At 54.9% G+C, this 22,023-nt stretch overlaps 5 protein-coding genes across 5 annotated transcripts; 2 read left to right on the forward strand and 3 right to left on the reverse strand.

Annotated features, from left to right (window-relative positions):
- Positions 1-331: 331 nt before the first annotated feature.
- On the forward strand, positions 332-1,548 carry ColSpa_08233 (zinc finger protein; the record flags this gene model as incomplete). Its single annotated transcript, XM_049274445.1, has 2 exons — positions 332-1,346; positions 1,421-1,548. The coding sequence occupies 2 exons, from the start codon at positions 332-334 to the stop codon at positions 1,546-1,548; spliced, it is 1,143 nt and encodes a 380-aa protein (XP_049130402.1).
- Positions 1,549-4,840: 3,292 nt separating this feature from the next.
- On the forward strand, positions 4,841-5,107 carry ColSpa_08234 (uncharacterized protein; the record flags this gene model as incomplete). Its single annotated transcript, XM_049274446.1, has 1 exon — positions 4,841-5,107. The coding sequence occupies one exon, from the start codon at positions 4,841-4,843 to the stop codon at positions 5,105-5,107; it is 267 nt and encodes an 88-aa protein (XP_049130403.1).
- A 7,630-nt stretch (positions 5,108-12,737) lies between these two features.
- Positions 12,738-16,489, reverse strand: ColSpa_08235 (polarized growth protein rax2; the record flags this gene model as incomplete). Its single annotated transcript, XM_049274447.1, has 2 exons — positions 12,738-12,970; positions 13,021-16,489. The coding sequence occupies 2 exons, from the start codon at positions 16,487-16,489 to the stop codon at positions 12,738-12,740; spliced, it is 3,702 nt and encodes a 1,233-aa protein (XP_049130404.1).
- A 4,254-nt stretch (positions 16,490-20,743) lies between these two features.
- ColSpa_08236 (actin-related protein 2/3 complex subunit 2) lies at positions 20,744-21,487 on the reverse strand (the record flags this gene model as incomplete). The annotated part of the gene is made up of 3 exons (XM_049274448.1): positions 20,744-20,826; positions 20,880-21,029; positions 21,085-21,487. The coding sequence occupies 3 exons, from the start codon at positions 21,485-21,487 to the stop codon at positions 20,744-20,746; spliced, it is 636 nt and encodes a 211-aa protein (XP_049130405.1).
- Positions 21,488-21,519: 32 nt separating this feature from the next.
- Positions 21,520-21,918, reverse strand: ColSpa_08237 (actin-related protein 2/3 complex subunit 2; the record flags this gene model as incomplete). The annotated part of the gene is made up of 2 exons (XM_049274449.1): positions 21,520-21,799; positions 21,857-21,918. 2 exons carry the CDS (start codon positions 21,916-21,918, stop codon positions 21,520-21,522), a joined length of 342 nt encoding a protein of 113 aa, XP_049130406.1.
- Between the last annotated feature and the right edge of the window lie 105 nt (positions 21,919-22,023).

The following is a 22,023-nucleotide window of genomic DNA, read 5'->3' on the forward strand; positions in this document are numbered from 1 at the left end:
AACTGGTTCAAATAGTCGTGTGTCAGTAGTCCACAGGCACACACTTAAACCTCGCTGATCCCCCAACCTCATCCTGCTCTACTCCCAAGGGATCATCCAGTTCTATCTGATCCGTGTCACGACTTGGCTTTCTACTTTACAATAGTCGTTACACTCATAACTGATCAGCACACGCTATCCCGCCGAACATCTATCTTTTGTTGACGGTCAACCACGTCGTCCCATCTCACCAACACCACCACCTTCACCACTACCACCACCACCACCACCGATCATGACTATGACATTAGATTCTCAGCAGCGATTTGGACCGTTAAACACCTTCGACCACATGTCTTCCTACGCACACTCTTCCACCTCCCCCCAGTTCTCAAACCCATGGGCCAACACCTCGTCGCCGCAAGCTCCCCAGGGCCTGTACGCCGGCCACGGTCTTGGCTCCGGGTTGGGTCTGGAGAGGTCACACACTGCTAGGACTAGCACTAGCAGCAATGCCTCGTCTTTGGGTTCTTACGGACAGATCCCAGTGACGGCAGCTTCAGCAGGTAGTCTCCCCATGGCAGACCCTCTGCCTAGGACGGACTTACTCACTGTTCCCCAAGATATCCTCAGTATCAACCGCATGGCTGCCACTTCGGCTCCTGCCTACGGTGATGCTCCCTACGCAACGGCTGCTTCTCCCGTGAACGGCTCGTATACGGCGTCGCCCACCCCTTACGAGACAATGGGCTACGCTCCCGCTCCCATGCGTTCTACATTCGCGCTCGCCCCGGAACCCGAACACTCTAGGAGATTCTCTCACTCGTCAGTACCCTCAACTTCCCTGGTCGACATCTCGGACCCCAATGTCTTGGCTCGCCCCCATCGCAACTCTATGATTGACTTTAACAACAGAGGACTTCACCATCACGACGAACGACGGAGCTTCGCTGACGCTCTCGACGCAAGCCACGGCATGCTCGCCATGAGCCAGGAGACTCCTCGCAACATCTACGGTGCCCGTAGTGACAGGGGATCGGGTGATTCCTACGGCTTCCCTTCGACGCATTCGACTAGCTCGTCCGTCTCCTCTGCCTCTGGATTCGGCAACTACTACGGTGCCGACTCTGTCAGTGACTACTCCACCGCTGGATCAGACATCGAGTCTGTCACCTCCCGGACCCTCCCTCGGCCACACGGCCTCATGGCACCTCAGATCCCCCCGGCGCCCCAGTCCATGATGGGTCAGTTCAGCTCTAAGGTGTCATCAAGCACGCAGAAGAAGCACAAGTGCAAGGTTTGCGACAAGCGCTTCACTCGCCCTTCGTCCCTTCAGACGCACATGTACAGCCACACTGGCGAGAAGCGTATGTTGTCACCCTACCAAAACACGACGAGGCTTGTCTCGTTCTTCGTTGCAAAAACGCTAACTTTACTGCAGCCTTTGCTTGTGAGGTTGAGGGCTGTGGCCGACACTTCTCTGTTGTCTCGAATCTTCGGAGGCACAAGAAGGTCCACAAGGGCGACGCCCGGTCTGAGGCCGGTTCGGAAGACCACCACTCTGACTAGAGTCCTCACAACTTCGAGCCTTTCCTGCAGGCTCGACTTGTATAACAATTCTGCAACACAGCAGCGAGCAGGACTAGTACGAGATCACGAGTTTCCCCGGTTCGAGTCATGATCAGCATCCCATATCCACTCTCGACACCAACCAGACAATCCTGCACCTTTTATCGAGTGGCTCGACTACGGGATTTTTCATCAAATTATTTTCTTAGACGGTTCGCATTGTTCATCAAGTTTTCATACGATACCATTCTCTACCCTCGTTTAATATCCATCTATCTGCGAGCGAAAGAGACCAAGACAAAAGTCGGGCGGCGGCACAGGAACTGGCGGGGCGGGTTGTCATTTGGTTCATCGTCATAAAGGGTATCCCATGATGGAAATTTTCACCACCATTTTTTCTGTTTATCTTACCTGCGGCACAATATGGAGCTGCAGGTTCCGGAGCGATTGCGAATGCAGCGGCATTGTCGGCGGCTTCCCTACGGCTCAACAAGGCGCTCAAACAAAGGAGGAACGGCCTGTAGGAGGAAGAGGAGGAGAAAGGGGGACATGCGCGAGAATTTCAGTTCACTGTCGATCGCTCAACCCCACACCGCGCAACGCTGCGCACCGGCTCCTCCCTGGGTCGGGGCCAGGTTGGTGATTGGACCAACCACGTTCTGCATTTATTTCTTCGGCTGTCAGATGATCGAAAGAGGAAGAAGATCTCCAAGTGGTCACGGAGGACCTGGCGATACCCTCACCCTCGGCGTTAAACGGAACGGATCTTGGGCTGGTTTTTTTTCTCTCTCTCTTCTGGTTTGCTGACTGATTTCTTCATTTTTGTTGCGCGCTCATCATGTCATTTTCACACGCCCTCTGATTTCATCAAGGTTTTTAGAGATGACGAACGAGAAGAGGTTGATTGCCATCGGTGGTATGCCTCGCGAAAAACTCGACCCAAAAGCTCCTGCGTTCTTGGAAGAACCGGGCAAAGGGCGACCTGTACTACTAGCTTTTCACACGATGATTATACCCATCACACTACAGAATGCCATTGTGCATTTTCTAGTTTGCATCGTCTGGGTACTTGTTTTTTTCTTTCTTTTGGTCTTTGTGCTCTACTACTGCTACGGCTACTACCACACCCAGTGAGTTTGGCGAGCATCGAAGAGAGTAACGGATGGCGACGGCGGCGGCGGCGGGAAAGGACATGGAAGCCAGTTGGGGCGGATTGACTGGGAGAATATCACTGGACAAGGGAAAGCGTACATATTGTCGCCATAGTATAATTAATAGTAGTGCGAATGAAGAATCACAAAAAATGATGCATCAAACAATGCCGCCTCCCCCCGTCTTTGCTGGCCCAGCGCCCTCTCTATCTCTCTCCCTCTGCCCTGCATGGCCGTCCCGTGCCTAATATGACGACAGGTCCTCATCAGCAGCGCAGACAAGATCGGCAGCGCAGGATCGGTGCACCTGGCCCAACCGAACGAAGCTTGCCCGAGCTGCTCTGCTCACTTGGTTGGAAGGACGGCCTCGAGAACATCACTAGACGCGAAGGGAAGGTTCGATCGATTAGTTGCAGATGCTCGAGCATCAGATAGATGGGCGGGAGAGAGGGGGGGGCAAGGGGAGCCACCGCGACCACGGGGCCACACGGCGGACACGGTTCCTCTCTCTCACTCGTGCATCGAGATGGGAAACCCGATAATCTGCATCCTTTCCACGTACCCCGAGATGAAGCGCCATGCCTGCCATCCCATCACCTTATGCATCTCCCCGCAACGAGGGGGGGTTAAGAATGGGATGATGTGGGTGGTTTGGGACTCGGGTGGGAAGTTGGGTGTTCGGCTCTCACCGACTCGCCACCTCCTCCCCCCTCGTGCGCCTTGATCCATTCGGGCAATGATATGTCTGCTCCTGAACATGCGTGTTCCTGAATTGAGGGGGGAACACTGTTTGGTGAGATGGGGTTCCGCTTGAAAACGCGTTGTCTCACCCTATCGCCTCCTCCGAGGCAGGAGCAAAGTCTACCGGCCGGGTACCGCATAGGTGTTACAGCCCAATGAAAGGGATAAGTCTAAAAGTGACGGTCTGCTGTTCCGTCCTGACGAAAGCCGGGAGCGCCATGATTGAATGGTTGGTAGTTGATAGAAAGGGGGCCCCGTCTGGGAAAAAGGGGAAAGAGGCTGCGTCGATCTCCGAGGAGGGGGGGTTGTGCGTGTGTCCATGTGAAAAAGATGGGAGAAGCTGCCGCGTGGTTGGCGATCGGCGCGGGTTGCGTTCGGTACGCGGGGATGCACGCACAAGCAAGCCACTTGGGTGCGCAGCATGCACACACGGATAGGCAAAGATCATCATATCGACCGTGGTTCACAAGTGGTATCTCCCATGAGTGGAAGGGACGGGGGTGAAGGTCCTGGAGAGTGGAGGCTCAAGACGCGACGTTGTTGACGTTTGGCGCTGCTGTCGACGACCAAAGGTCAGCTGGCCCGGACATGCTAGCGGCGACTTCGTTTTGGAACAAGGCGCCGTTGCGGCAACTGAATCGAACGCGGCGACACGGAAGGGCGGCTAAGAGGGGCAAGGGGGGGTGGGTTGACTCGCCCTGATGGAGGCGTTCCGGGGCGGAGATTCGGGGGGGGGAGGCTACGGAACGACGCTAACGGGGTCGAGGAGGAAGGAGCCTGAAGTTACGTAGGATGGTCTGCTGCGTGCGGCGACAATGAGGGGAGACGGGCACTTGTTTACGTAGCTTACGGGGTCTGAAAGACGTTCTATCCAAGATGGCACTAGCCCTTGTTTATTGTGAGGTGACGGATGGCGCCAAAAAAAAAACGGAGGGGATCAGTTTAGTGTAATGCAGGATGTGGTGTAAGACGAGCCGAGAGATGACTAGGTAGAAAGGCAATCTACCATTCTGCCGCAAGGCCGGCACTAAATCGCATCGTATGCCCGTCCGTTGGAGCTAGTGTAGAGGACAAGCCAGCAAGGACAGGAGGCGCAAGGAACGGAAAGGGACTACGAAGAGATTGGAAGAGAGACCGAAGATCGCGCAAACGGTTGGAGATTGCTGCCACTGCAACGCTGGGTGGTGGGGCGGCTGGGGAGGGAGAAAGAGAGAAGAGCACATGGCTCTTGGAGACGGGATGAAGAAGGTGCTACAGATTGAAGAAGATTGGAGACCAGGCCGGCAACTGTCAGGACTGCTTGGGGGGGGCTTGGGAGCGAGAACCTTGGAAGAGGAGCAAGGAAGTAAGGCTCCGATGGGCTGGATGGGTTGGGGATGACGATGTCAGAACCGTAACAAATGGAGACTGCGGACCTCCTCCATGCTGCAACTGGTCGGCAGGCCAAGGCAAAGACTATGCAAGATGAGGCAGAGTTGCTCGAGGAGCGAGGTATCCGTAACCGCGATGGTAAAGAGCTTGAGAAAACTGGGCCGAAACTGACTAAAGCCAAGCTGGCCGGCCACGAGAAACGAGTTGAGCGTGGGTTTGAGAAGAAGTGGAAATCTGGCGCGTGGCAGGAAGGTGCACTGCACCTGCACCTTCATGGCATGGCGCTCAGCATCTGATTGCCTTGCCCCAGCCCCAGCCCCAGCTCCAGCTCGGGATTGTCAACCTCAGCTCCTACCTACTCCAGCGCTGGGCGGGACGAGATACCAAGAGAAAAGTGGATGGCCGTGTTTCAGCAACTTGCCGGACTCTCCACTGTAGCACCCGTCGAGTACCTAGGCAGCGAGCATCTCTTTGCTGGGATTTTCTTTGGCAGGAGTTGACCTCTGATCCTTTCCGGCTCGAGATGCACACAGAAGTCAAGCTCGATCAAGCTTTGTGGTGGACTGAGTGCGAATGATTGGACGACAGCGCCTTGGTGGGGGCAACTTCGGGGATGAACACCCACCATGCTAAAGTCTGAACTGTGGACTGAGAGGAGCCGATTCGTGCTTGGTGCCTCGGGCTTTGGGCAGGCAATGCGTCGGTCAAGTTCAGTGTCCGTCAGCAGCCAAGGCGTACACACGCACATAGATAGGTACTCGCCCACAACCACATCATTCGGAAGACGTCTGGTTCGGGGTCGAGACGGTCGGTCAGCTGCGAGGACTTGCTACCTACCTTGCCCATCTACGCAGTAGTCACTGCCTCTGTGCGATAAGAGAGCCACCCCACTGGGCATCCTCAATTCGTTCCTCCGGGAGCATGGCGAGGTTACATCTGGCACCAATAGGGCGCCAGATGCAGCGTGCCCAAAATGGCCAAAAGAACAGAGATCCGGGGTTCGACCGACAAAGCCGCTCGCGATGCACCCGATTCGATGCAATGGGTGTAAATCTGTGACTTTTCCTACTTCTCGTGGCCCATGCCATCCCTGGCCTGCATGCCCATGCTGGAAAGCAGCCGTTGAAGGGCAACACATGAGGCGGCAAGACGAGGCGAATGAATACTCGTCAAGGTTGTCGAGCGACTGAAGACCCGCCAGGTACCAAACCTCGTTGTTATTCTTTGAGCGGAAGAATGGCGTGGCGTGGCAAAACGCAAGATTCAGCATAATGGGCTTCTTGCCCCGGATCACGAGAACGAGGCCGTCCCAATCGTGTTGTTGCGAGAACGGCGCCGTTGGCACTGCTAGACGGATGTTGTACGCACATGGAATGCCAAGTCAGCGTCCAACATTTTGTTGCTGTTCAACAATGCTAACCATGACTGCTGAAAGCGAGGCCGGCTGTGAGCGAGTAAGAGACGGTAACATCTTGGCGTTGGATCTTGATACCGCCGTGGCCTATTCGAGGAGATCGCACAAAATTCACGGAGGTTCCGCCCGTCTAACGAGTTAGTGCGGGCACGCCGTCCTGGAAGCACAGCGGGCGCGCCAACGCCAACGCCAACGCCGACACAGCATGAAAAGCCACCCAGGCGTATACATGCCCGTGGCCCGTTGCGGGATTGCGAAGGAGGGTTTGCCAAAAGTTCTGACCGCACCATGATGGCGCACGGGACAGACAGCTATCAGGAAGCAGAACAGGCTTGTAAGCGCCTCTGCTGGTATCAACGTCATTGCAGGAGGGGACCGGGCTTTGCTTCTTCTTCATGTTGTGTGCGGTGATTGAAGTCGTGCGTCCTGATTGGCAGCGGCTGTCAAGTCGCATGCAGTGAGTGGGTGGATTGGTTGATTAGTGTGCCCATGTGTGTGTGTGTGTGTGACCTCTAGGTACCTACCTAGTCGAGTCAAGTTCAAAGTTGCTTTGGAGTGCATCGGTACGGCACCGTACCGCAGCGGCGCCCGCGGCGGTTCATTTGGCGGCCGGGGAATGTCGCGGAGGCGCCTGAGTGTGGGAGGGTCGAAAACAGCCAACAAGCGGTTGCGCTAGTACCGCTAGCTGCACGCAGCCCCAGCGTTGGATTGGAGAAAGGCAGACGCCTCTCGAGATGTGATCTTCAGGGTCCTTGTGCTTCCCTAAGCAGAATGCTAGGGATCGAACGCCCACCCTGGACTTTTTTTTTGTTTTTGTTTTTTGTGATGGGGACTGGCAGAAGTGGGTGGTGGAGGACTACCTAGGACTGGTGGCAACAGCAGTCTGTGCTAACGCTTCTGTCGGTGGCCGGTTCGAGGCAATGACAATACGTGATTGGAAGCCAATGCGATGCCGTTGCTGTCTCGATGGTACTATATGTCTCTTTTTGGTCTTGTCCCTTTTTCGCCACAAGTCGGGATGCAAGACCTGAATGGCTTCGGCGGAGGAGGGTGTGAGTAGGCAAGGGTCATTGGAGGGGAATGGGGGTTGGAGGGTTTGGCATGTTGTCACTCGCCTTCATCCACGACTCCTCATCATCCTCTTAGAAGGTGTCGCTGCCCTGCGGGTTCGGAGCAGACACTGCCATTGCCGTAGTGTGGTCTCCCAGAACACCATGGTACTTTGGTAACATGCGTGGTGTCCTGGTGGCAGGGAGTCCCCATCTCGGTGACTGCATAGGCACATCACCAGCTCCTCTCCCATCTCCGATGCAAGTCATCGTCACTTTCCAAACACACCGCCAATTCGTCAAGACGAAGGAGCAAATGCGGATATGGGCAGAAAGGGTGAGTGTGTGCACTGAGAGTTGAGGGTGGTAGCGAATGATGCAGTGGGCTCCTTACACCCCAATCGGCAGGCACGCCCGGCTGGTAATGCGCGCAAGTACTGCGGTACGTACTGCAAAGAGCGTAGTGTAGGCACAACTGTTGGAAAGTGAGGAGGATGTGGAGAGATGTGGAGGGAGTGTCGTGGTTCGTCGTTGGAATTAACAAACTGATCTCGGTGACGTCGGTGGCTGCAGGGATGGGGCAAAGCGGGGATAAACATCCAGCGGTATTCCCAGTCTCAGCCGACACCCGCGAACGTCATTGTGCCACGGCCGCATCCGGGTCCGGCACGTCTGACTGGTCAACGGTGCGGCACCTGCCCCCCAGACAGATTGCCCGAGCTCTGATTCGTTGGTGAGGGCGTGTGACTCTGAACATGTCGCCGATACTTTCATGTTACAATCACGCCACTCCCGGCTAAAGAGTCGCCGCCTTAGGCTGCATCGCATCGAGTACTGTGCTGCATGAGGGGGAGGGCAGCCAGGCTAGGTATGTACTGGGTACGTAGGATGGTGCAGTGCCGTGTAAAGAATTGGGTCAGAGATCCCAGGGCAGTGCTCTCCAGCTTTTCTTACCTGATGGGTATGTCACTGAGAAATGTCGCAGGACAGAGGATGTCAGCAACGCAATTCATTCCGCCCGCCCCAGGGCCCCTTAGGGCCCTGCCAAACACAGTAGGCCTCACAGTTGACTCCACTCCCCCGAAAACCCCATCGGCAACAACAAAGTACGGCGCAGACAAATCCTACTTACCCGAAGTTTCACGTTCCCTGTTGCTGCATCTCATCTCATCTCATAAAATAAAACGAGCAAAGGGACAAGCAAAACGACATGTAATGCCGCGTTTTTCGGTTTCTATTTTTCGCATCTCCCTCCACCCATCTCATTTTCTGTACCCACCCTTCTCGAAACGCAAGATCTGCCGCAGGCCCGCCATCCAATTGCTTGCTGCCATGTCCTATCCGGCACTCTCCTTCCAGTGTCTCGTCGACGGGCCACAGTCATGTCCGTGTCTCTCCGCAGCCCGCGTCTCCGTCGCCTCGCATTTTCTTGGGATGAAAAGTCTGTGGGAATTAGGGGTAAGGCATGTTCCCAGAATATGCTTTGTAGTTTAGCTGCACACCACTACCTGCGACAGGGGATATCTTGCCCAACTCGCCTCCAACAACCACGTACCTACGTCCATGGCACCAATATCGCCCTTCCACCAAAGAGGCGCGCAACGTCTTGCCTGTTATGGGCTACCGGCACTAGCCCCCATGCCCTCCGTACCATCCAGAAGACGAACGAGCGACGTATCCGTAGGTATGCCGCACCACACCAGCACACCCTCCGGCGGAACCAAAACATGGCATTTTCGTAGATGTCCATGTTTTAGCGCTGGGAAATACCATCGTCACCTTTGAGTCGTCGCGCGAGCCTACGGAACGAGCTCCAGCCGAGTTGCACTGCCCGCTCCTCTCATTCCGGATTTTTACACTTACCCCCTCGTCCTCCTTGCCTTCCTGACACTACACTATGCTACCTATGTAGATGCTTCAAGGCAACAACGGAACGATGCGACCACTCCCTCCGCCTTCCCCTACCTACCCTCGACTCGAACAACCCGAGTGAAGTTCCAGCCTTGCCCTGATTGGCCAACTCAGGCCTGCGATTCAAGGCGCCGACTCCTCTTCCCCGAGTCAAACACGCTACAGACAAGTGACTGACTGACTGACCTACTGCCCTCTGCAGCCTGCCGTCCCGCTGGCTGGTGGGTGCTGTACGCCCTGAACCCTCACCGGCCTTCTCTCCCAGCACAGGAGCCATCCCGTCCTCCACCACTCAATTGCATCAGATAACACAACATCCCAGCACCAGACGGAGCATCCATGATCCCAAACCAGCCTCACTCGGGCCACCACACCACGCCTTCGTCCCTGGCCTGTGATCGCGGTCCCAAACCAATGCACTGCATCCCTACGCCATAGACCGCATAATACGGACCACCTTGTGTTAACTGCATCAGGCTGCTGCATCTCGCTCGTCGACTAGTGTACTAGCCTTCGTCTCCAGATATCCGTACAGCGCAGTACATACCTATGAACCGAGCATTGAATACTGCTCACAAACGAAGGCCGAAGCACAGCATCCTTGGTCACCACCATGTACTGTCAGATGTCATCCTTCATCCTGTACGAGACAAGGCAGGGCTTTTTTTTTCTTCCCCTTCCAAAACTGCCCGCCGGACCCCGTCCTGCCCAATCGCTGTGCTAGAGCATCTGAGGGAACAGCCTTCCGCCCCCGGTCCTTGTCAGGCCCTCACCCCCTTCGCGGCGCCGGCCCCTTCACCGCTCAAATCAGACAACGGCCCCGTAACCGGCGCTGCGCAAGCGGACGGGGAACAGGCCATCAAGGTTCGCGTTCTGCCTTGCTACGGAACGGTACCGTCTCCATTGCTGCGCTGCGCTGCGTCCACTGCTCACGCCTTCCATGACCATGCCGGCTCGCAGGGCCCTGTGCGACATTTTCTGACAGTCGCTGGCCTTGTTTCTTGATCGATTCAACTTTTTGCCACCGAGATGGACCAGTCAACGAACCGAGGCAACCACCCCCATCGCTATCGTGCTTCAACCACGGCCAACCACCCGCCTGTATCGCCTCAACTTGAGGCAATTGGCACTGCATCGTGCCGGGGCGGCAGAGGGGCCCCGAGGTCCTCTCCGAGATGAGAGCAATATAGCCTTGACGACGGAGGAGGGCCCGATCGGGAGGCCTGCAGCCTGATTTTGCGTCTGCGTGAAGGGTCCGATGCATCAAGCTAGCGACACCCGCTACCTAGGCCATAGGCCATGGAAAGTTGGGCACCAAAAACAACAAGGCCTTGTTTTTCGGGCGGCAGGCGATGAACTCCACGATCATGATCAGGGTCGTCACTCGCGCGTTGCGTGGTAGTTTAGGTTCGCCGTCCATGTAAGTGGCACCAAGAGCACCAAAGCCGGAGCGTCCCGCTGGAGCATCTGTAGCCCTGGCCTGGCCGCGGAGTACCGTGATCTGTGCCTCACAGAGGCAGAGAAATGCACGCCCACAAGACAGCATCACGTTGTAGGCGCTGTCCTAAAGCTGTTCGAGGACAGCCATCTGAGCCAGACAGCCAGCCCGGCGATGTGAACTGAGTCTGCCACCTCCTCGCATCTTCCTTGTCTTCTCTCCACTACCAAGAGACGGTGCTTTGAGAGATGAAGTCTGTCGAACTGGGCCGCCTCGTGAGGTTTCCCAGTGTGAGACATGAAGCTGAAGCCACTCTTTCTTCGGACATCGTGGCTACATGGCGATCGACCGGACGTAGCTTGGCACAGTGTCTCACCAGCGTGCGCGGCGCCCCCTCTTGACATCTCAACGCCTAGTGACATGCCGATAGCAGTTGTAGATGAGGCTATGCCGTGAACGTCCAACACCCGTTGTTCTCTGCCCTGGCTCCTAGCCTCCTCGCCCGCGATCCCCCCCCCGATGAGACACGGCGGCGTGCGAGATCTCTCCACCTCTGCCATGGCTGCGCTTGGCATAGCGCAACGTCTTGCGGTCCGGTGTGTGTACGATTGCCCGATACCCAAAGCATCGCTTCCGGCCGCGATCTCCGGGGGGTTCAAGCTTCAGCCCACCCCAGACCTGGCATTCGCACCGACGCCTCTCCCCTCCAATACCAGGCTTGAGAGGCTGGAGGAGGGGGCGGTCGAACGACACCGAAACCCCCTCCCCATCACCAAAAGTCAGAAAGCACCAGGACCTGGCTGGGAGGGGGGCGGCAACGAGGCCTACTAACTACACTGGAGGCGAAGGCTCGCAGGCTTGCTCGAGTTCCATGCGGACCCAAGGACCGTGGGGCCTCGAGGTACGGGCCCTTCCCGTTCGCGTAGTTAAACCTGCCCTTGTTTGGGAGCGCAGGTGCTTTCGATCTGCCTGTAAATAAAATCTATGGAGTTTCCCATTCACCCATCCGGGAGGGCGACGGGGCTACAGAGGACGAGGTGTCGAAGAAGAGAAAAAAGGGGCATCGGAGATGGTGGCGTTCTGAACCCGCACCCCGAACGCAAGCAGACACAAACAACGTGATGATGACGGTGTTGGCGATGACCTCAAACGTCGTACAGGCACGTAGGGCAAGACAAGGGGGGAGGGGGGAGGGGTCTATCCGGCTGAGACATTCTCAGGGGAGGGAAACGGGTGCACACATATACCTACATACTACGTGATATGCAGGGAGAACAGGGAACGATTTGGCAAGATCACGATGGGACTGCAAACGAAGGAACATTAGTTTGATTTAGCGTTCTTTTCAATTCTTGAATATTAAGCTACGTCTGGCGTTGTCTCGCCGTGAACCTCCTGCTAATGTCTTCGAAGCTGGGTAGAAAACAACCCCAGCAGAGACTGTTTGACTGAAAAAGATACTTTCCTTTCCACCGCTCGTCTTTGACTCCATCATCCTCCAAGTCCGGAAAGTGTTCTTCTTCTCCTTTCTGGAAAACTCCTGTCCTGTCTCGATACGAGACCAAAAGATAAGGTCTGAAAAAAAACGAAAAAGAAAGAAGCGGTGCGTAATGATTGATTGGGTGTTGAGGTGTTTAGTTGTTTTGAGGATTGTGTATGCGCGACCAGTCCACTAACGAACGAGCGCTGTGTCGACTTGTAGTGTACAAGTTCCGGGCGAGGAACCATTGCTGATTTGTGACCGAGAAGGGAAAACGGCTTGACGCACGTGATGGTATAACTAAACATGTAGACATTAAACAAAGGTCGTAAGGGTCGTGAAGAATCAAAAGCAATGAGAACAAGGCGGCCCACGAGGCTCTCGTTAGATCGCATGGCGAACCATATCGATCAGTCGTAACTGGGTGAGGAAATCACCGAGAGTTGTGTTTCTGTGGGAGGTGTCGAGTGCCGCCATCGTTCGTCTTGGGTATGGGCAGCTGATTCTATGACTCCACTGGTCAAAGATATCGAATCGCGATTGTATCCTTTTCCCACGCCATGCCTATCCAAACGCCGGAAAGTAAAACCCTGGTATAGAACAGAGACCGGAACCGGAACAAGCTTCACAGTCGTTAGACCGTCGGTGCGCCAGGCCGGCCCTTGCCAAGTGACTCAAAGAGCTCGTGAGGTGGAATTTTCTTCATACCACCGCCGCGGTCGTACATTGACGTCGGGGCTGGCGAGTAACCTTCGCGCTTCTTGCGCAGACGATCGAGAGCCATGCCAGCGATGACCAGGAGGAATATGAGGGCGAGCGAGATACCGAGACCTATAAGAACGACGAATCCGAGAGCCAAGTGACTAGCTGTTTAGGTGTTAGCATGTGACCTGAAATGAAAGGGGTTCATAGCATACCATTGTCGGAGAAGAAGTCCTCGTTCTCGGTGAAGATCTTTGAGATCGATCCGGCAGTGTTGCCGCTGTTGATTGTGAGGGCGTACGGTTGGAAGGTCGTGCCGTTGAAGATGGCAGCTGAAGCTGTGCCAAAACCGGGAATGTTGAGGGACCCCGTCATCATCAAGACTTGGTTGGAATTCAGTATGTCGGTATTGTCGTGAGATGTGGTCAGAGAGAAGACTTGGAGGCTGTTTACAACGGTGCCGGGAAGGAGAGTGACTCCCGCCGAGTGCCAGGCGGAGCCATCGTACTTCATCAGGTAAATGGAGCCGTTGGATGCGGTTCCAGAAGCCCACAGTTGACTGCGATCGCTCGATCCAGCCGTCAGGACCTCAACAGGACCCGGCAAAGTATCTTCTCCAGGGTAGGCGGACCATGCTTGACGCTCAGGACTGTACATCGCAAGCATTGTCGGGTAGGTGCTGTTGAGAGTGAAGTTACCACCGGCAACAAGCTGGCTCTTACTTGTCCAGATAAGCGTATGACCGGTCCCCTCAAGGTTGACACCAGGACGGTTCCAGCCTGCGAGGGATGTGTCATAGTAACAGACACCCGGACAGCCAAGCGCGCCAGCTGCATTGAATGAGCCAGCAACGTAAACATCACCAGAATCAGGGCGGACCTCAATAGAGGTAACGGTTGCGTTACCGCCGCTCATGGCGGGCGGCTGAGTGCTGTTCAAAGCACCACTTTCAAGGTTGAGAGAGATGATGCCTCGCACGTCGTTGTTATTGACACGGCCACGGACGTTGCCGCCGGCGAAGAGCAGATCCCCTGTGATGGCGAGTGCAATGAAGGTTGAGTTGTCCTCAATCTGGGAGTCAAGGCCAGTAATCGCGTTTGATTTGGATCCATCAATGAGCACCAAGTTATTGACGGAAGTACCGTTCGTGCCTTCGGCCGTGAAGTGGCCGCCGAGAATGGTAATGTTGCGATTATTGTTGTTGTAGAAAGCACCAGTGACCACGCCCGTAACGTTGCCACTTGAGACCGAGTCGCGTTTGCTGATTGTGCCAGAACTCGTGGAAGAGGGCTTGATCTTGATAGGGAACTGGCCAAACTTTTCAGCCAGTGTGACTGCTCCATTGGCGCTGATGGTGGCTGAAGTCATGGATCCTGCGTAAAGAGATCCTCCATGTGGAAGGTTGGAGATACCAGTCGTCAAGATGCCACTGAAGGCGGGGACAGGGCCCGAGAGGTTCTGCAACCAGTTCTTCTGAGACGGAACCCAGACAGCGAACCCAGAGACGGGGATAGCCGCGTTGTCGCCAAACGCATTGATCTCGCTAAAGTCACCGGTGAAGGTGACGACAAACTCGGGCTCGTTCTCATTCGTAATGTTGACGAACATCGGGACCACGTGGGAGACCTCGCCGTTGACGCCGGAGCCAAGTGCAGTCCAGGTATTAGCGGAGGTGTCGTAAACACCTACGTTGTTGAGACCTGCAACTGCGTTGTCCTGGGTGTTTGAGAAGACACCGCCGACATAGAGTTGAGTGCCATTGAGCTTCATGGCCTTGACTTCACCGTTGAGGCCGCCATCCAGCGCCATGGTGGCCTCATTTGCAGTGTTAATGCCGATGACGTTGCGAGCAGAGGAAGACGTGAAGTTGCCCCCAACAATGACCAGATCACCAGCAGTTACCAGGCTAGTAACCGCAGATCCAGAGGCGAATGATGACCCGAGCTGGTTGATCTTGGAGCTCTTAAAGTCCGTGTTCAGAGTAGCCATGGAAGGATCAAAGTCGAAAAGGCCGTTGAGTCCTCCAGTAGAGTTGATAAGAGTAAACCCAACGCGTTGGGCAACAATGGTCATTTCATTGAGGGTCTGGCCAGCCAACGGGGTAAGAGTAACGCTCGGCCGGAAGCCATCTGCGGAGCTTGCTTCGATATATCCGAAGTAAATCTGATCGTACTTATCGAAGTTGTTTGTCTGGTAGAGCGACGTCGTAAACTTATCATTGCCAGTGGATGACATGATGCCTGTGACGTTCACCTGTCCTCGGGTCAAGCACGTGCCGTCCTGTAGGCAGCCTGGCGTGTATAGGTTGACGGAGTAATTGCCAGACTCCTTGAGGTCGGGAAGGAAAGTGACCGAAGCGGAGTCCGCGGTAATGCTGCCGGAGAGCTTCGCAGTCAGATACTCGGAGCTGCTCTGCAGCGAGGGGGAAGTCGTCCACGGCCCGGTGGCAGTGGCAGACGACTTGGTATCACTATCGGAGCAAGCTGGGGCGTTGAAGTCATTGATGGCATAAGAGTTGATATCATCCTCGAACAGCTGAATGCCATTCAGCCCACCGCCCGATCCGTAGAACTCAGAAATATCGATTCTGAATGAATTCATGCCGACGAGATTGACAAAGTGGAAATCCTGGAACTTGATGCTGGTGTTGCTGCTGAGAGGGCACTCACTTGTGCAGGAGGCGTTTTGTCCCGTAGCTGGGTCCAGGTACGTCATGTTGAGAATACCTCCAAGAGGGAGGGCGGTGAAGCGGAACGTCTTGGTTCCTCGGCCATCCTGGTGGGTGTTCCAGAGTCTGAGCTTCGTAGGCTGGAAGCCGAAGCCGAATGTGGCTTGCCAAAAACCCGCCGAGTTGTCGCGCAGCAGCCAAGTGTTGCCCGAGCCATCAACTCCGTCCGTCTTGCAGATGATGTTGCGGGGATCGCTGAAGCCAGACGTAGAAGTGCTCGAGGCCGAAGTAATGTTGGCGCTCGACAGGTTAATGATCTGGCCATCCGGAGTGCTGGGGGTGCTGGTGTTGCCGAGGCCAGTGAAACTGCCACCAAAGACAATGTGGCCGTTAGAAGCCTTAGTGATGGACGAAACAGGGCCGTTGAACCCAGCAAAAGGAAGGTTAGTCCAGCCATCCGTGCCATACCAGGCAATCGCGTTGGTCGAGTTGGCGCTCCGGAAGTTACCTCCAACATAGACTGTATTCGCCTCTTGGTCGCAGAGCAGGGCATTAACCTGGCCTGAAAGACCAGCCAGAGGCGTGATTTCGGATGTGTTGGGGTTGAACAAGGCAATGCCTTGTGACTGAATGCCATCCAAGCTCGTGAAATTACCGCCGATTACCACTCCCTGCATCGTTCCATTTTCGAGCGTAAATGTGCACATGTCGTGAATAGAAGCATCGGTTGATATGACCGACGCAAAGGCGCCATTGGGCAGCTGGGCAAGCAAGGATTCGCTTCCATTGGTGTTGTACGGCCTCTCGTTCTGTTCCTCAAACTGATAGAGGGAAATGCCGTTGAAATCACCCGCCACACCAATTCTGCCAAGCTGGGAGAGGTCAAGGTTCACATCGGGGACCGGGGTGAACTGGATCGCAGTTGCCAAAGCGGGCGCCAGAGCTGCGAATGCCAGGAAATTTGACCGCTGATGGCGGCGGCGCGCCGAAGGGCGCCTGTTGAGAGTTAAACGCATCGCTATTGATGTTCAGTCGAGAGAAGGATCGGCTGGGTTGTGTGAATGCTGGGTACCGAAGCTTTTGAATCGGGGGTTTTTGAAGATTTTAAATCGGATCGGGTATCGCGTCGCATTTGCAAAAGAAGTCTATTTTTGGGCGCTGGCCATGGCAATAATACTCTGTTCTGTATCGTTTGGTCGGTCGGCAGGTTCGGGAGGCGCGTCAAAAATTCGGTGGTGCGAAATTGAACGGAAGAGAGAGTAGTCGAGTCGAATCGGAAGGTGAGAATTTGGGCGTAGTAATCGCGGGGGGTTAAACGAGTGTCTGGTGTTGGGAAAAAACAGAGAAAAAAGAAAAAGAGGCTGATTCGTCGCCCAGTTCTACGGTCGAAGAAAGTAATGTTAGAACTGAGCTGCAGCCATTTGATGGCGACGACGATGACGAAGGAGAGAGAGAGAGAAAGAAAGAGAGAGGAGTGAAGCCAGGCTGCTGTTCTCCCCCCTGCTCTTTGTCTGCCCAGTGTTTTGTTGTTTGTTGGTGGAGAGGAAGGAGAGAGGCTGAGCCGCCAGGCGAGATGGAGCTGGAATGGAAGGTGCGGGCCCACATGTACCTGGCCGTACCTGCGCCAGGGAAATTGGTGGTAGAGGTTTAGGTTGCACTTACCTCCTATTAAAGCACTGACACTTTTTTTTGGCGGTGCGGCCCCGGCTGCACGGCTGTATTGCACGGCTACTGATTGTGCTCGGATGGGTTCGGCAAACCGATTAAGTTGGCGTGGACAGATTCGATGGAAGTAAGTCTTGAGAACTGAGATGAGCCGGATTATTGACAAGAGTTTTAATGGACCGGGGGTTTTTTTTTTTTTTGGTCGGGATCGGTTTGATGTCTCGGCGAAGCAGAAAAGCGGTCGGAAGCGAGAAAAAAGCAAGAAAATGAACGACTGTAGGGCAAGGTGATGAATGAGTGAGTGATTGAGATGAGCGAATGAGGGACTATGCTTCGGTGTGGATTCCGAGTGGTGAAAAGAGTCGCACGTAGAGAGCTTCAAGTCGTCCTTGGGCTCGAAAATGAGTGTATCGCGTCGTCGATCTGGGTTGATGCGTGTGCAGACGCAAACCGTGGCGTGTCGTCGTAATGTTTCGGCGTGGTGTCGCCTCTTGCCGTGACACGAGGTGTCTGAGTGCGAGTTTGGTTTGGAAAGGTATCAGGAGGAGAGGGCGATCGTTGAGAAGCCGGTGACGCCACAGAAAGGACTACCTAGACTTTTGGTCCAACGTTGACCAATGAATGTTATCGAGACGGACGACCAGCGCTGTCCACAATCTCAGACTTCCGAGCGGCGCAGGTCGTTGCACTAGATTTCCTCCCCCCTGGATTCAATGGCACTAAATGTCGGCTGAACCGTTCTGGCGTACGATTCCGTTCTTTCTTACTTTGGCGTTCCTTTTGCCTTTCTTCAGAGGAGGGCTCGGTGTCGTACGGTGTGACTACAATCTACCGGTCGGTGTCTTGCCTTTTCTTTCTCGCTGGACCTCGTCGCGTGCTCCAAGGTTATGGCCGAGCGTTAGAATGAAGGATCGACTGGATGACGAAACGGCCCAGGTAGGGCGTCTAACGACAATCGAAGAGAAAGGAGCCACGAGCCACGATGACCGTGAGGGCGGCTGGCTGTCAATGGAAGAATGTCAGACAAGCGTCCTAATCGCCGATCGCTAAGGCCCCGATCGGGGGTTGATTCGGCAGAGCCACACCAGCCAGCGATAAGAGTCAATCTATAGCTTTCGTCCTCGAACCTACCCGTGAATTTAAGATTTGGAAATGAGCGACAAGAGACGTTCCGCGGTGGGAATCTCGGGGAGAATGGGGTCGTGAGGTGCAAACGTCGAAAAGAGAGAAAGAGGAGCAAGCATAGGAGAAGAAAGTGCCTCGGTCACAGTCTGCCCCCCTTCTAGCTCTGGGGTCTCTCGAGCGCTGCAGTTGACAGGGGTCAATATCGAAAGATGCCGGGGTGTTCGGCGTCGTGGGCGACGCGTCGTACATAGTAGTTTTCCCGCGGAACAAAAAAAAGGTACAATAAAGCTGGATTTAGCAAGACGTGCCTGGCAAAACCCCGCCCTCACAAACACCAAACACTGCGAGGCGCAATCAACCTTTTTTGTTAACCTCGTCAAGAAGCGAAACAGAGCTACGGACACGGGCGAAAGCCATCAATCAGCCTTTCCAAGGCCATGGTTCGGGTAGACGTTGAAAGGGAGGTTGTTCCTTCGGCCGCTCTAGCATCTGTTTTCCAGCCACCCTATTCGGGATCTGGGGCATAATTGACGGCTACCGCCCATGATCTAGGCCCCGGCGCACGTTCTTCCTGCAGCAGCTACGCCCAATACAGGGTGCCAGAGTCCGGATGACGGACGGTTGGTGGGGACGCGACGGAAGCCATCAGGGCCATTCAGGAGAAGACCCAATCGAGGGCGACTGACTGGAGCAGATGTCTCTGGTGTCAGTTCCCACTTCGTCAGTGGTGCTACATAATAAAGTGCTTCAATGCGATGAAGCGCCCTGACTGGCCCATCTAAAGTTGCACTTGCACTAGCGTCAGGTACGGGCTCGTACCAGTCCCCCCCTTTCAATCATTTAGTTGCCTCCGTGTCAATCGTCCTTTACGCCGGCCATTTTCTGCATATCGCTACACACTGCTATCCAGTTGTTGCGATGACAGCCTCGAGGGCTTTGTCGTCTGGGTTTTCCATTTTCGCACTTGTCCGTCGGGCGTCGCAAGGGGCACCATGCGACAGTTAAGGGGTCTGTACCCTTTTTTGGGTGACGGCATATCTCAAGGTTTGGGGGATTGCCCTGGAGCCGCTGGAAGAGTTCTGGCTCTTGTCGTCCGGCACTTTATTCGCGATGAGGGTGTGCCGGGGTATTCTGGCGTCGCGGCATGGATCAAGCCTCGGTCTCGCATCAGTTTGCTGTGTCGTCCGTGTTGGTGAGGGGCTTGCGGCGCTCCGACTTCAAACTTATTTGGTATCACTGTGCATCCTTGGTGGGGGATATCCCGGTTCATAACGACGTCGTTTCCGCCAGTCGACTCGGTCCTGCTGCACAGCCATACATAGGAACCACCACATTGGACATTGTTCACGATGCATCAGTTGGCTCACCTTCGTCCTAGGATGTGGCAGGGCACCAGCGCCATCTCATGAACGCGATCGAGAACCACTGGGGCTCTTTTGAGCAATTATCGGCTGAGCACCATCAGACGGAGGACAAGGGCAGAGTTCCGAACCCAGTCCCGAGGTGCAACACGCGCGGGAGGCGGATTGTCCCTACGCGTTCGCCCACTTTATAGGGTCCTTTAAGGTACTCGAAGCACAAGATGCAGTGCAGAAATACATGCACAACAAATCAAGTAATCCTACGACTCGCCACGCAAACGAAACAACCCAAATTTATCCCTACCAATCTCACCTTATGCGACTTTACCAACAGTAACCGGAGGAGCAATGGACCCTCTTGTAAAAACCCACCCTTTACAGGCGGGAGCCTACCACGGATACGTACTACTGTTCGTCCAGAAAGGATCGGATGTCAGCTCTGGCATGTCTCAACATTGGACGGAATGCAGAGCCTCCTCTTTGATTAAACTTGACTCGCACGTCTCTGCTTGTCCTCAGTCTGTCACCTTATCTTATGCCCCATGAGGACTCACATGTACATCCTCGCTTACGCCATTGATTATGCAGCGCATCGTGCCAACACGGATGTGCCTTTGAGCGCAGGAACCCCTCCCATCGATGTCTGTAATCGAGTGGAGACGTCGATCCGGCACAGTAACCAGCCGTGGCGATTGGCGCTTGGTTGATGCACCACCGTTCAACAACATGATCACCCCGTATGTCCGCGGGACGCACTTCACTTGCTAGAGAGTTTCTTCAGCCCCGTCTCATCCACCTGGTCTGAAAGGGCCCGTCCGCACCCATGGTTCGTCTGATTGGGTCGCCTGACAATGCTCCTGGCTTTCTAACCGCCAAGACTCCTTGGGTTCTCACAAAGGAATACATCTCCCAGAGCGTGGTCATAAATCTTTATCCTTTTCTAACAACAAAATGCCCCTCGACTAGTTACTAAGACTAGCCTGGGGAACGCGTCGGCTTGAATCGCTTGTACTGATCAGACACCTGTCTACGATGACTGTAGCTTCCCGGTTGCTGCTCAACCAGCGGCTTCCACGAGTGACGTGGATGCCGCGACACGCATCAAAAGTCCGAGTCCAATTACGCTCCCTGGACCTTGAAAGTCCGGCCACTTGCCGTCTTGCGCTCCTTCTCCTCGCTGTCTGGACGCGCGCGGCGAAGAACTTCAATGTGTCAGCCGAAGGCGTTGGTCGAGAGTCAAACGGTTTCTTCTCACCTTGAAGGAAATCTGCTGTGCGCTTGCGCATACGCGAGTGGATGTATGCCTTGGATGCCTTGATGTGGTAGTGGAAGTAGTCTCGGAAGGTTTGGATGTGAGAGATGACGTCGGGCATTCTCTGGGGAGTAAGATGGCGCGGGAAGAGAACTGCGTAACGAGGTTAGAATAATGGCGCCACAATTAAAGCATATAGGCCACCTACCAAAGGTAACGTATCCGATCTCGCCCGTTCCAGTGTCTCTAACTCCCGGAACTCCCTGCAGCTCCAGTGGAGGATCATTCCTGAAGAGCACTTGGGGGGCGTTCTGAATAGCCCGCCGACGGGCATCAACAAATTCTTGGATAAAGATCTTGCCAAAAACGCGGTCGGTCTCCTCGCGGAAGATGGTGCTAAAGATAACGGTAACACGGTCGTGACTGGCCTTGACGTAAATGGCCTCCTCCTCGCGATAGTGAATTGCCATGACTTCGCCGCCCTCGCGCACACCCTGGGGAGCCTCCTCGGAAGTGTATTTGGATGCCTCCTCCTTCAACTTGTAGTGCTCCTCGTACGCGGCCTCGAAAGGAGCAGCCATGGCGTTACGCTTCAGCAATGCCATCTTCATAATCAGTGCTTCCCGTTCGTCTGTACATCTTGTCAGCCCTTGCAGCATCGCTGGTCGCAACGGAACTGACCCTTGTCCTCGGGAAGGTTCTCAAGATCGATCAGGACCGAAAAGTCGTAGCCGGGCTCCGGCGGTACCACGTATTGGCCATATTCTCTCTGCAGCACCTGCTCCGCGCCGTACTTCACCAGGTCCTTGTAGCATCTTATTTGAATGGAAAGCTGGATCTTGGTCTTCGTCTCAGGGGTCGAGATGTGGTAAATGACGCCGTCGAAGTCGGAGACGGTCTGGTCGATGTGAGCGGGAGGGGCACTGCCTTGGAAGTTAGCAAGCTCACGAGCATTGGCAACGGGAAATCATTTGACGCACCCGGAGAACCTCTCAGTCAACACCGACTGGATAAGGACGTTCTGGTAGTCTAGGAGAAGCATGTTGTCTATGGCCAATTGCCCGTGTGTCTCCTGTGATGTTGTTGCGTCGTTGGTTGCTGATGATGCCTCGTGGTGGGGCCTGACGTGGAGGTCAGTGTCGCTGTC

Source organism: Colletotrichum spaethianum, assembly GCF_022836535.1.
Source record: "Colletotrichum spaethianum MAFF 239500 DNA, contig22, whole genome shotgun sequence".
Lineage (NCBI taxonomy): Eukaryota > Fungi > Ascomycota > Sordariomycetes > Glomerellales > Glomerellaceae > Colletotrichum > Colletotrichum spaethianum.